A 14,565-nucleotide genomic window follows, 5' to 3' on the forward strand; every position below is an offset into this window, starting at 1 on the left:
GCGCGGCTACAAAGCAAGACCATGCTGAGGGTGGCTGGGTTCGATTCCCGGTGCCGGTCTAGGCAATTTTCGGATTGGAAATTGTCTCGACTTCCCTGGGCATAAATGTATCATCGTGTTAGCCTCATGATATACGAATGCAAAAATGGTAACCTGGCTTAGAAACCTCGCAGTTAATAACTGTGGAAGTGCTTAATGAACACTAAGCTGCGAGGCGGTTCTGTCCCAGTGTGGGGATGTAATGCCAATAAGAAGAAGAAGAAGAAGGTATAGTCATACAGGTGTGAAACTTCGTTGAATCTGACCGAAATAAACTGTACGAGGTCGTGCTGTCTATATATTTTGTTGCGAGCTGTTGCGAGCATCAAGTTTAGTAATATTTCTCCTCAACGACCGCGATCGTCATTGCAAAAAATAGCGTGTGTAACTCGTTAAAACAATTTTTTTTTCAGCGCTCTTGGTAAAAGACGTGGTAACACTCCTGATCATATTTTGATCTGATCTAGATGTTGACTATATTGGGCAAATGATCCAATAATGGAGGAACTAAGCACGTTCCAACACTTTTCATTTCCCTAGAACTAAACAAAATTTCATGTCGCTTACCTTGGATATATATTAGCATCGTCAATCTATTTTATTGGAAAAATGCTTCCGTCGCATGTATTCCACGTATTCCATAACAACTACTCTAAATAACAACTACAATTATAGGTACTCAAATAGTTGTGGTATTTTTAAGTACTCAGACTCATTCGCAAACATATATTAAATACTTGAAAGTCACAAAAGTCTAGTTGTTTAGAGTAGAAGTCAATTTTCATTGAACATTTTACATCTGCACTTTAAAATGGATCCACGTTTTATTTTATCTTCTCTATATTATAAAAATGTAATGGTCTGTGTTCGTATCCGCATAACTCGAAAACGGCTGGATGGATTTTCTTCATTCCTTCAGCAGATATGTTCGCCATAGTTTCCGACGGGTTTATATGGTATTTCCCAATCAGTGGCGTAGCCAGGGGGTGGTTTTGGGCATAGACCATCCCCCAGAGCCAAAATTTTTATGAAAATTTTTTTTTCGAAAAAAAATGTTCAGAAACCACCGCCACTTTTACCCGGCAAAATTATTGGCGTTTCTCTGACGTGTAGGTTGAGCAAATTTTCGTTAGACTAGGAAACTATAATAGATTCACCTATACAACACTTCAGTAAAATATTAATAAGGTACATCGGGGCAAGTTGAAATGTGGGGTAAGTTGAAACGGAAGCTGTAATTTAGATCGAAAATGACCGAAAGCCCTGATTTTTTTTCAACAAACTACTATCCTGCCATTCCCGGAAGAATTCAGCTCCTAAAAAGAATTGATTAATGTGAATTTATGAAGAAGCCTCAACCGAATTAATTAAGTGCACAATTCAAGTGAACCAAATAATGAACCATCCTGAAAAGTAATCTGAGTGGTCACCAGAAGGAAGTAATCAATCAGATAAATTCTTAGTGCAGTGGATTCTCTTGAATTTGGTCTCTGAAAATTACCCTTTGATTTGTTGTATACCTTCCCTTATTAATAGTCCCATTTAATTTTCTTCGACTTGAGTAATTTGCCGGTAAATTTTTCAAACTGGTTTTACTTGGAAAAATACAAAATAAAATCTAATAAATTGAAAAAAAAAATGCAATTTTTCTGATAATTTGACATGATATTTTTTATCTGTATATGTTGCTATGAATCAATTGAATAGACAATATTTAAGTTTATTTTTGTTTAAAAGAGGATCACAATCTGGAATGTATCTTTTATACGAGTAAATATCAAGATAAAGAGACAATAAAGAGACAGGGTCACCGTCTTCGACCAGAGGTCGCATAGACTGAACACTCAACATCTAGCATGAGACAACGGACAGGACATTTACACAACACCCAGTGGACCAGTGGAGAACTTTTCGCTTTACGAAAAGTTTTCTCCTAATCGGCGGGAGCCTACACTCCACAGCACATGCGTCTTGACGACTGACGTCGCTAACCGCACTGCCACAAAGCCCACGATCAATATGGTGTAAGAAAGGTGAGGTGATCATTTGGTGTACTACACAGCCATTTGGAAGTAGTAGTGCGTCGTTTCTTTCGCGTCTTAGCAACCTTTTAAACTACATGGCGACGGCTGACGTCACAAAGTTTGTTATAAAATTTTCCTCGATTTCTCCTCCAATCCTCCAATTAATCCAATCAATAACATGGAAAATATTTAGCGGTAAGTCAAGTTTATTATATTTCAAATAATGTTTGATCTTATTACAGATAACTGAGCGAGTGACTGAGCCCTAGTAACATTTTGGTTTTATTTTTGGTTTTATCACACTCTTGTAGAACAAGTTATGGTCTTCAAGAGCGTGATAAAACTTAAAATGTTACTTGGGAGGATATCGATGATATTAAACATTTTGTTATTTTCTTTGTTGCCCAGAAAGCAAAACATGTATGATAATGTGGAATTTGTTATTAAATACTGCAAAGTGTTGAAAACCGTATGCCTTGTGGATAATGGCAGAAGTGCGTGATAGAATGCTTTGTAATTTGGGCAGTGAATTGCTATAATTTGAGAAAATTGTTATTAATTTGCTGATGCGGTTCTCGCTTTGATCCTACACAAATATTTTTATCATTTTGCGGGCCGCAAACAATCCGGCAAAACATATTTTCTTGAACATGGCCCATAAAGGCTCATGGGAGGATGGAACGGTGTGACGTCACATACTTTCCCCTCAAACTATGTTTATTTTTTTTAGCTTACTAATACCACCAAGTATGGACTTCCTCCATACCTTCTTTTTACCATCTTGCGCTACTACGCCTACCAAATATTTTTTCGATGAAGGTGCTTAATTTTGAGAAATCGAACCTTAGATGCCTTTCGCCATACTGATTTAAGAAAGTTAACTCCTAGTGTGCCGCTGTAAAGGGCCGTACACTAATTACGTAAGCATTTTTTCTGGGTTTTTAAACCCCCCTCCCCCTTATAAGATTTTTCCCATACAAATAATTTTTTATTTATATGGAACATAAGAAAATGGCAGATCCCCTTCCCCGTATAAGTGCTTACGTAATTAGTGTACGACCCCTAAGTACGCTCAAAGTGGGTTATTCATTCGCCGACATTCGTAGGTGGTACAAGCCTGGACTATTGTATGAGAGTAGCATCACTCCCATCCGTTACCACAGATATTGATTTGTGACTAATCACTATCTCTTAGATGGAAGCAATGCACTTTCCAATAGTAAAGATCTGTCCTGACCACATCCTTGCGAATGCTGAAGAAGGGGAAGGATGGATAGTTGGACATCTAATTAAGAAAGATGCAGCGAACTCTACGACCTGCCACGATAGGCTTTGGAATTGTTAGTGTGGAAGGTTATAACAGTAGGAATCGTTTTGGTAGAACACAGAAAGAAATGATATAGAAATACAAAGTAGGAAAGGGACTAGCCTGGAATTGAACCCACGACCTCCTGCGTATAAGGCAGAAACGGTAGCCACTAGACCACCGAGCTCGCCGTATTCAATATTGAAGATTTACGGCAAATCTTATATATAAAAATGAAATGGTCTGTGTTCGTATCCGCATAACTCGAAAACGGCTGGATGGATTTTTTTCATTTCTTCAGCAGAAACATTCATTATAGTTTCCGACGGGTTTATATGATATTTCCTTATGTGAAAATCACGCGCAGGGTTAAACAAATCGTGAAAAACTAAAATAATGAATCGTATGGAAATTTCGCATGGGCAGCTCAGAACGCACATTTTCGCCTACTATGCAGGACAACGTCTGCCGGGTCGACTAGTATTGTATACATTTAGGGTAAAATCAGCAGTGATTCAAATCGTTCGGAGCTGTCAGTTTGAATATGAATCTGAAACATTCATTTTCCCAGCAGCTGTTCTAGATTCATTTTTTATACCAGTCAAATGTCAAAAAAATAAAACTGGTATAACGCGCCGTTCTATTTTCTGCAGATTTGAACCACGATTGAATCACGAGATTCAAATATTTTCCAATTGTTTTGGTGTATGAATGCGTCATTTTATCTACGGATCAACCCACTTTGCAATTACGGCGCCTTTCTTGGCGCCAACATAATGATTTCATTTAATTGAAAAATTGAAAAACATGAATAGAACACTGCTGGGGAAACCAGCGAGTTTGTTCTATTTGACTCCAGATTCAAACTAGAATAGTGGTCGAAAATTTGGAATGAAACTGAATCACTCCTGATTTCACTCTTAGGCTATATCGCGTGTGGAATTACGCTAATAATGGCGTTTCATTTATGTGCATGATTTGTAGTGTAAATTTCAGTGGATTTTTCTATCTGTGTAAGAGAACACTATGTTAAATGGATTGCTCGAGCTTGCACAGTCACTTTTCTTTAAATTTAAAATTGTATAAGTCGGAATAATCTATACGCATGTTTAGTATAATTATTTTTTTATTGTTCCCATAAACTTGATCATATATCGTCTTATTCTATTCACTGTCAGTTGGTTTATTATTCCGAATTGCACACTAATATATGAACTAATTACCTTGTTACGTTTTATAATCTATTTGAACTTCTTTTTGGAGACGAGGAGGCAGTTCTTTGTAAATTGCTTCAGGAACATTATCTAAAATAAATGCAAGTGTCACAATTCATATTCTGAAACATATTGCCGAACATCTTACCATTGCATCTATACACTAGATCAGACCAAATGATCATTTCTTGTGAAAAGCAGAAAACTCCAAGACGTCCACCTTTTAATGTATTGTCATAGATATTTCCAGAATCAGCAACCATTTTTTCGCCATCAAATACTCTCAATCGAATTAATCCTATTTTTGGACGATGTAAAAGTAACCAACGATACGCTGTTCGTTCTTTCCAGCCAACATTTCGTGGATCCTTCCATAGTAATTTGACTTGGTCTTTTGTATCACCTGTATGCCACAAACTGTTTCTTAGCATTTGTCCTGGTCCTGTATTGCTATCTATCAGCTTCAGTTGTATCCCTGGCTCGGCAGATGCTCGGAAAGGGGTTGCTTGCCAATAAGTTTGTATATTCTTTTTCCACATAACAGCATAAAATTTGTGATTATCTTGATAACTGAATATAAATCCAACATAATCATCATCTATTTCTGTATCAATGAAGAATGTTCCCTCGAAATCAACGCCTCCAAAAGCATCATAACTGAGAATAGAACTTATTTGATATATTCTATATTAAGTAGCAGTTACAAAATAAACTTACCCTACTGCCAAACCAGGATCGCTGTTTTGGGTTTGAACGATTTCAGCTCCTTTGTTATAAATAACCCAATTGGGATCAATCTGTGAATCGCCTTCTGGGTCCAACACAACAGTTTGATATGTTCTAAAGTCGGTTGAAAAGATTTTTGAATTATTTGGACAGTTATCCAAGTAATTAGGAATTTTATCCAAGTCGAAATCTTCTTCACAAATATCACCTACGCCGTCATCTGTAAAAAAAAAGGTTGCGGTATTTAATTTGTACATATAAATGACTATATTCGAAAACAATCTATCCTTGACTTCACTATTCCTCGTTTTTGGCCAGCATCCAAATTTTCAAAGTAGTATCTCGATATTTAAACAGTTTTTGTGAAATGTAACATCACATTACATTAGACAAATTGCGAACCAGATGGCGGCAATTTAGCAAACCTCAAACTAGATAAAAACTGATTCGCGCGTAACGAATGATAGCTAAGTCTACTAATGATAATTCAAATTGCTTGGTAAACAGTGTATGAGTGAAACAAATTTGAGTATTATGTCTGTTTCTCTGTATATTTAGAATTAATTATTATTATATATGGTATAAGGCTCAAACCTTAGCCTATAATGCTGTGGTTGGCACATTATTTTATCGATTTAAATATTTATATATTGAAGATCTTACCGAAATTATGCCACCAAACGGCTTTCTTACTTTTGGTTATTACGCTAAGTATTCAAAAACAACAATAATGGTTCAAAATCTATTATTTAATCCATCAAAAGTTTTGTGCGAAATGGACTTTATGTTCGGCCAATTTTCCTAATCTCGGCTCTGGTGTTGGATGCTTTTTCGGCCCATAAAATGTTGGTGAATTATTCACTGTAAATCGTTTGTAGAAGTCGTACGGTAGGAAATTATAATGTGCTGCTTCAAGTACAAATCGTCATCCGAATTTTGGCAACGAGTGTTCTGGTTATTTGTGTCACTAAACTAATGAAAATAGTGCATTTAATATGAAAGCTAAAATAGTGTGATTGTTATCCGTTTCTCTAATGTGCGAAAACTATTTTATTGGGCAAAAGAAAAATCTCTTGCACTGCCTGCCTACTTAAGTGGCTAACAAACCGAGATTTATTGCGTTTATCAATTGAAGAAGTGCCTGAATCTGGCGTATTACAAATAACTAGTTTATTTGTGGACGCTGTAGCGCCCGTGGCAAGTGTGTTTGTAATCAAAATTTTCAACGTCTGTTGTCTGTGATTTTTTCATCAAATGCTGTGTCTGGTTGTCTAAGGTTGTCACTGGTTTTGTTTTCTGCATCTGATAGTAAAAAAGAATTGAAGTGTCAAATATTTTATATTTTGTGAGAATTTCTCCGCGTGCTGCGTCTGGTTGGCTAGTCACCGGACAGACAAACAGGCGGCTTGATACACTTTTTCAATGAAGCATTGATAAATATATCTCTATGAAACGATGTATTATTGATTAATTTGCATGATGAGCCAACGTTACATCCAGGCCTAACATTACCTTCCGTTACCCTAAGCAACCAAAGTCAATAATCATACAACGAGTTGAAAAAAAATTTATTTTTGTGCACGGATTGTACGTTTGCTAAGTGAAGAAAGTGTGCCATTGATGCTCAAATATAAGATCAAAAATTATCTATGTGCACTAGTTTTTTTTATTGTAAAAAAAAACACTTACTGTTAGCATCCATTTGATCGGGATTATATACAATTGGGCAGTTATCTTCGGCATTTAGTATTCCATCGTTGTCTGCATCTGGATCACATAAATCACCTCTTCCATCTCCATCAGTATCCAATTGATCTGAATTAGCTAGCTTAGGACAGTTATCTCTACTATCTTGTACACCATCACGATCCCTGTCAATATCACTATCGCAAGCATCGCCTATCAGATCGTTGTCAGAATCCATCTTTAAAATCGCAATTGAATAAAATGAAATTCTATTCAAGTATTTTGTGTTTAATGTTCAGCTTTACCTGGTTAACGTTTGAAACCGCCGGACAATTATCACAAACATCACCTATTCCGTCTCCATCACTGTCTAACTGGTTAGCGTTCGCTTTCTTTGGACAATTATCCCGCTCGTTCAATATTCCATCATTATCTATATCAGGATCACATGCATCACCGATGCCATCTCTATCAACATCATGTTGGTCTATATTTGCTATGGTCGGACAATTATCACATGCGTCACCTTGTTTATCTCCTCCATCTTTATCGGTGTCAAGCTGATCTGGATTATGTACTAACGGGCAGTTATCCTACAGTATGCGTATAATATTAGTAAAAACAATCGAAAATTTATATGTAGTCAGGACATACAGGACTGTTCATCACGCCATCGTTGTCCGCATCTTGATCGCAGGCATCGCCTATACCATCTTGGTCGGCATCTTCTTGGCCGGAGTTAGGAACATACACACAATTATCTTGGCGACATCTGCTATCGGCACACCCAAGATCGTAGTCTGCCCATCCATCTAGATCTCTATCCGGTGCGCAGTGAAAACCATCACCTGCCCATCCAACTTTGCATTTACATCTGGTGAGGGGAATAAAAATAGATTATGCACAATAAATTAATTGCCTAATCACTTGCAATATGCATATATGTAATGTAATGCTTCTTCAAAATAATACTTGACCTTCACAAATGCTAGGGCATAATTGCCAATAGGGAACCCCTATCCAATAGTGGACCCTTCAGCCATATCTGCATTATTACATCATAATATAAACATTTTTCTAGGAAATTCCATCGGGAGAATTTAACTTATATTCTAATAATTTGATCTATTTGAAATGCCATTTTCGAATGCACCAAATATTTTTTTTACAATTTGGTGAAAAAAACATGAGAGTGTCTATAACAGGAATGCTTAGGGGGATCTATAACAAGAAAGAAGAACATCCCGAAATGGAACACGAAAATCAAATGGAGTGTCGACTATAGGGAAGCAAGGGGGTCTACTATAGGTCAAATTTGCTTAGATTTTCAAATGGCAATTCAAATTATATGTTGGAAATTTCCTCGCCTTATGGCAGAAAGTGAAAAATTCCGCTTCTAGGGGGACCAGTTTTGGTCATTCTACCCTAGTTTTTTGGTTGCTATTTGTTAACAATCTCAATTTCACGTACAAGTGTCTGCTGCAATGACTGCTTGATTATATTCAGTCTGGTAAGAAAATTATTCTGAGCTTTTTTGTGGAATGTCTTCACTTGTCATAAGACGAGTTTGTACCTTTCCATTTAATTCCACCACTCGATTGTACCTTGACAGATACGTATTTCGACCTCAATAGTAAGGTCGTCTTCAGTGTCTCGTAGTAAATCGAGTCAAGTACGAGACACTGAAGACGACCTTACTGTTGAGGTCGAAATACGTATCTGTCAAGGTACAATCAAGTGGTAGAATTAAATGGGAAGGTACAAACTTATCTTATGACAAGTGAAATTCAGTCTGTTTCGATAACTACAATTACAAATATACTAACAAATATACGGTAATTGAAACAGCTTGTACTATTTTATTAAAAAAAATCAAGACCTTTAGAACAGATTTTGAAAAGAGAATCTTCAATACTATGGATATGTGATCCAACTTTTTAGTATTTTGCTTTGTTATATTTTCCATGGAAACATCAATATGTTTTTATTATTTTTTATTGTCTTTTTTTGTGGAGAGTTTTTAATCTTCCGTGAAAAAAATATTTTTATTTTTTAATGGTTTATTGCAAACATTGATTTATTTATAGGAATTAATTTTTTTCAGTGGATTATGATTTCTTTAAATACCCAATATTCTTCTTTTATATGTGCAATTCTTACTTTTAATAGTGCTATTTTTTTAGTTTCTTGGTAATTTCTTTATTTTTTATGAAAATGTGGAAATTTAGACTACTTTATTGCTATTGTCAATTTCCTAATATATCATGGAAAATTTTCTATTTTTTTAGCTTTTATTCAAGTTTGCACAATTGAGATATCAGATAATCTAGTCGGTAAAAGCACGACAACCTGAGGTGGTGTTTCTATTGCCGTTCGAGTTCGAAATGTATATTCCTCGACTTCTCTGGGCGTACACAGAAAAAAATGGAAAGTAATCAGCGCGTAAAAGCTGTAGATGCAGAAGTTAACTAAATCCATCAAAGTTAAAGTCCAAGATAGTTTTACGTTTAATTTATCACAAAAGTATTTAGTAGATGTAGTAGCGGACACCTTCCTGCATATTTCTTATTATTTATTCAGACTAAGGCCAAAGTGGCCTGTGCAGTACATAAGAGTCTTCTCCATTCAGCTCGGTCCATGGCTACACGTTGCCATCCAAACAGTCTACGAAGGGTTCGCAAGCCATCTTCCACCTGATCGATCTACCTTGCCCGCTGTGCACTTCACCTTCTTGTGTCCGTTGGATCGTTGTCGAGAACCATTTTCACCGGGTTACTGTCCAACATTCTGGCTACGTACCCGGCCCACCGCAGTCGTCCGATTTTCACGATGTGAACGATGGATGGTTCTCCCAGCAGCTCATGCAACTCGTGGTTCATTCGCCTCCTCCACGTACCGTCCGCCATCTGTAGCCCACCATAGATGGTACGCAGCACTTTTCTTTCGAAAAATCCAAGTGCGCGTTTGTCCTCCACGAGCATCGTTCAGGTCTCGTGTCCGTAGAGGACTACCAATATAATGATGTTATGTAGATTGTCAGCGGAGTCCAAAGTACGTACGATTTCCAGCCACTAAGCGTCTCCGAATTTCTCTGCTGGTATCATTTTCAGCAGTCACCAGTGAGCCGAAGTACACAAATTCTTCTACCACCTCTATTTCGTCACCATCGATGCAAACTCGCGGTAGGTGGATCACATTGTCTTCTCTTGAGCCTCTTTCTATCATGTACTTCGTCTTTGACGTGTTGATGACAAGTCCGATCCGCTTAGCTTCCCTCTTCAGTCTTATGTAGGCTTGCTCCATTGTATTCGCGACAATTCTGCAGTACATGGCGAATGGCAAACAGCTGATTCGTGGTGGAGCGTTCGCCCATAAAACCCGCCTGGTACTGCCCCACGAATTCTCTTGCAAGTGATGCTAGTCGACGGCATAAAATTTGGGAGAGTACCTTGTAGGCGGCCTTCAACAATATGATTGCGGGGTAGTTGCTGCAATCCAGCTTATCGCCTTTTTTGTAGATGGGACACACGACACCTTCCATCCACTCCTGCGGCAGAACTTCCTTCTCCCAAATCTTGGTAATGACCCAGTGCACCACTCTAGCTGGTGCCTCACCACCGTGTTTAAATAACTCTCCTGGTCGTTGGTCAACCCCAGGGGCTTTGTTGTTCTTCAGCCGGCCAATCTCCTCCTGGATTTCCTGGAGATCCGGAGCCGGTAAAATTATGTCCTGCGCGCGTTCTCCCAGGCTCATCACCATACCGCCATCTTCGTCTGTCACATCGCCATTCAGGTGTTCTTCGTAGTGCTGCCGCCACCTTTGGATCACCTCACGCTTGTTTGTAAGAAGGTTCCCGTTTATGTTCTTACACATATCAGCCGGTGACACGTGGCTCTTAAGTGAACGGTTCAACTTCTCATAGAACTTTCGTGTGTTATTAGCGCGGTACAGTTGCTCCGTCTTGATCTTCCTGCTGGCGCTTCCTCTGGAAAATCGAGTTTCCCTGACCCGGGGGCACCGTGCAAAGTACAGTGGTTGCGGTGCTACGAATGGCGGATCGAATATCTCTCCAGCCATCTTCAAGACACGCTGCGCCTAGTTGCTCTTTTGTTGGGAGTGCCACTTTCAGCTGCTGCGCGTATCCTTAGGCTAGTCTACCGTCTTGTGGATATGTTTTTGCGGGGAAAGAAGGTGCTTCGGACAACCATTCCGCGGGAGGCTGCGAAGTTTATGCATCGTTGGCCGTTATTATCCGATACGGTGTGCAGACTATCCTGTCCGACGACCGGCCTATACATTTCCTCCTCCTTCCTACCTATGTTGTTTTAGATATTAAGAAAAATCACTTAAATAAAGATTTAAAAAAAAATCCTTCCTACCTATGCGTTTATGTCGCCGATGACGATTTTGACGTACCACTATCAACCGAACCGATTGAGATTAATATTTGAGCTAGTTTGTCTCCATTTCTCTGTCTGAACATTGCTCACTTTACCCCAGGCGACATGACCAATTTACCCGCAAAGGTACATGTTTTTCAAATCACACCTAAACTCAAAAAAATATTAAAAAACTATCTTCCATCAGCCAAGGGCTGAAAACCTCTTTAATAAAGACGGTAATAATATTAATAATAATCTTCCATCAACCAGTACCGCTTCATAACAAGTAAAATGAACGATGTGAACAATATTTTGGATTAGAACTACTAACCCAGAGTTTTCATGGCTTAAATGCAACAGTGCCGAAATCACATCAAACTAGAATTTTACAAAAGCGGACAGAATTTGGCTGAAATCTAGCTCTTAAATAGTTATTCTATACTTAAAAATACGTCAAACGTATTTGTTTATACATATGTTGTTAACTTTGTTACAGATTTGAAATATTTTTCAAATACATGTTGTTACTTGGATACGAGAAACGTTGAGTCAGTTTGTATGTTGGGAACTCATAAAAACATTTCCCAACTCAATTTTGATTATTTTGCTATTTCTTACTTGTACGTGTTACTACCGGCATGACGACAGATGGCATTTTTGTCACAAACTGTACCATCTAAGCACATTCCTTCTACAGCGAAACAACCATAAGTGGAATTGCGAACAAAACCCCTGTTGCACTGGCATTCAAAGGCACCCTCTGTGTTAATACACACGGCATTGGAGCCACAGCGCGCTGATCCATCCGCACATTCATCGATGTCATTACATCTTTGCCGTTGCAGGGCGTACTCAAAAGTAGCTGCATGTAAACCGCCGCTGTGTAATCCAGTAAATCCAGGTGGGCAAGGTTCACAGCGGAATCCGGGAACTAGATTTGTACAGCGAACGCGCACATCACAAGGTTCAATAAGATCGCACTGAAAAAGGAAATAAGTATTTTTAATGTTACAACTCAGAGCAATTTAAAATTGAAATTAGTTATTAATTACCTCATCGATGTCTTGACACACCGTTCCATTTCCTTTGTATCCAACCGGGCACGCCCCACATTTATAGAAAGGTGCATGATCAAGCATAGTACATTGAACACCTGAAAATATAATACGATTCACTTATCTGGTTTATATTATTCCATAACACGGTGTGTCTATGAGGAAACATTATTTTTCCAAAATCAGTATCTCTGAAACACCCAACACGTGAAAGTAGATGCTCTCCTCTTTCATATAGTGATTAAACTAAAATGTTCTATCGGGGGATCCAGAACAATTTTCATATTTTTCATCATTTCTGGTGCAAATTCCATAGAAATCTCAAATGATAGCCGATTTAACCCCTTCAAAAATGTATGAAAAAATGACCCCCGATAGAACATTTTAAAAATGCACTTACGTGAAAGAGGAAAACCTATACTTTCGTGTACTGAGTGTTTTAGAGATACTGATTTTTTGAAAATAAGTCTCTTCGGACAAACACACCGTGATAAGACTTGTGCATATAGGACGCATCATCTGTGGAAGTCGGGCCTACTACGGAAACTGCGGTCATAAAAGATTCACACTCGCACCAAATTTATTATGTGATCGGTAGTCCTCTTTGGACATGATAGACTTGGACCATGCTCGAGGAGGACTAGAAATCACTTGGAGTATTCGAGAGATGCGTGCTCAAAAGTACAAAAAGTTGCAAGCCACTAGTGGCGAAGACTATATTAAGAAAATATGGAAACGGAGACGTAAATATCTGCAATGTATTTCATATATATTTCATGTCGGTAATGTTCTGCTAACATGTACTAAAAAAAAAAAATTTCTTCGGAGACGAGCCAGCCTCGGGCTGAAAGTGTCCTTAATAAAGACATAAAAAAAATAATTATAATTTTCTTTATTAGATCAATTTATTGCGTTACGCATAAATTAGCTGTATTCGACGCTCCCCCATCCACTTTTTGTTTCTCTACCCTTTGCATTGTGACTTTATTATGTATGTTCTCTAAATGAAACGTTTCAGAATGGAGAATAATGCCTTATTGTTAATTTACCTGCAGCACAAATGTGATCATCACACGGATTCCTCATTCGACAAGTTCGACCGTCTCCTTCATAACGATCGGGGCATGGTCCACATTGGGCACCTTCAGTTGTGTCGTAGCATTGGACGCCACTAAAATATGAAAATGAAAACCTTGTCTCAAATATTCGATTCCAAAATCTAGACTAACCCACATAGCGATGTTTGTGCCTATCTCATCCGTTACAAAAAAAAGAGAGCAAAAATATAAATCATTCATTCAATTTAATTCATTATCGCTTTTCTACATTAAAACCACAGCTTAGTATTCTGTCGAAATTTTTAGCTGAACCAGAAATGTAGTCTAGTTGAATTTAGCTCAAACGGATACGGTCAAAAGTTATAATAATGTATTATTTTTTGGATAACCACGAGAAAAGCAGCATAGTTGCTAGGTGGATCGATCTAGATTTTCTGTTGATACATATAGTAACTGAGTTCAAACTAGTGATCATGTAGAAAATGTTTTGTACTAATCACTTTGTAGTGTTCATTAAATGATTATTTTGATCCCAAATACAAGTTGAGGAACGTAATTAAATTTTTATGTTAAAAGCACATAAAATATAGGCATCTTTTCCGTGAAATGGATCTTTCTTTGATTTTGAAACGCTAGCGAACCTAGCGGTGGAAGGCAAGCTTCACTGAACAACGCGCATAAGACAGTGCAGCATCGCATATTTACTGTGTCTTTCTTTGGCCTTGGATATACGGGAGTGCCAGTCGTCGATTGTTGATACACAAATAGCCTACCTTGAAACCTGCAGACGGTTCTATGATGCCTATCTGTTTTGTGGTTAAAAGTCCATAAATTTGCCAAATTACATAAATTTACATCAACGGTATCTTTTTGGCATGCGGGAAACGAACGAATTTCGAAAGGCGTGAAAGTGTTATGATAAGACAAACTTTATAATTAGCATTAGCATTAGCATTGAGCAATTCGCACAAATTCGTAGGTGGTACAAGTCAAGACTATTGTTTGAGAATAACATCACTACTATCCGTTACCATAGATATAGATTTTGGACTAATCACTATCTCTTAGATGGAA

General features: G+C 37.9%; 2 protein-coding genes across 5 annotated transcripts in view; both read right to left on the bottom strand.

Annotated features, from left to right (window-relative positions):
* Window positions 1-4,477: 4,477 nt before the first annotated feature.
* The window catches only part of LOC134211799 (cartilage oligomeric matrix protein), a 35,415-nt gene continuing 25,327 nt past the window's right edge, over window positions 4,478-14,565 (bottom strand). For all 3 annotated transcript variants that reach the window (XM_062689045.1, XM_062689046.1, XM_062689047.1), the window contains 9 exons: window positions 13,483-13,604; window positions 12,431-12,531; window positions 11,997-12,358; window positions 7,650-7,869; window positions 7,301-7,588; window positions 6,999-7,233; window positions 5,301-5,529; window positions 4,732-5,240; window positions 4,478-4,673 (listed from right to left, as the gene is read on the bottom strand). In XM_062689045.1, coding sequence (XP_062545029.1) covers window positions 4,597-4,673; window positions 4,732-5,240; window positions 5,301-5,529; window positions 6,999-7,233; window positions 7,301-7,588; window positions 7,650-7,869; window positions 11,997-12,358; window positions 12,431-12,531; window positions 13,483-13,604 — 2,143 coding nt within the window. In that variant the 3' untranslated portion in view covers window positions 4,478-4,596. The remainder of the gene's footprint in view (window positions 4,674-4,731; window positions 5,241-5,300; window positions 5,530-6,998; window positions 7,234-7,300; window positions 7,589-7,649; window positions 7,870-11,996; window positions 12,359-12,430; window positions 12,532-13,482; window positions 13,605-14,565) is intronic.
* Window positions 7,876-11,980, bottom strand: LOC134211802 (uncharacterized). 2 transcript variants are annotated; one of them, XR_009979102.1, is made up of 3 exons: window positions 11,376-11,980; window positions 8,851-11,311; window positions 7,876-8,568 (listed from the first exon to the last, which is right to left on the bottom strand). XR_009979102.1 is itself a non-coding variant. In XM_062689052.1 (2 exons), the coding sequence occupies exon 2, from the start codon at window positions 11,071-11,073 to the stop codon at window positions 10,261-10,263; it is 813 nt and encodes a 270-aa protein (XP_062545036.1). In that variant the 5' UTR covers window positions 11,074-11,311; window positions 11,376-11,980; the 3' UTR covers window positions 8,708-10,260. The 2 variants fall into 2 exon arrangements, 1 of the variants encoding a protein (XP_062545036.1); XM_062689052.1 differs by lacking the exon at window positions 7,876-8,568 and having other exon boundaries at window positions 8,708-11,311.

The sequence above is a fragment of the Armigeres subalbatus genome, chromosome 2 (genome assembly GCF_024139115.2).
Source record: "Armigeres subalbatus isolate Guangzhou_Male chromosome 2, GZ_Asu_2, whole genome shotgun sequence".
NCBI lineage: Eukaryota > Metazoa > Arthropoda > Insecta > Diptera > Culicidae > Armigeres > Armigeres subalbatus.

Excerpts from the sequence above, each read along its gene's own strand:
- LOC134211802 (XM_062689052.1), bottom strand. The coding sequence starts at position 11,073 with ATGGCTGGAGAGATATTCGATCCGCCATTCGTAGCACCGCAACCACTG.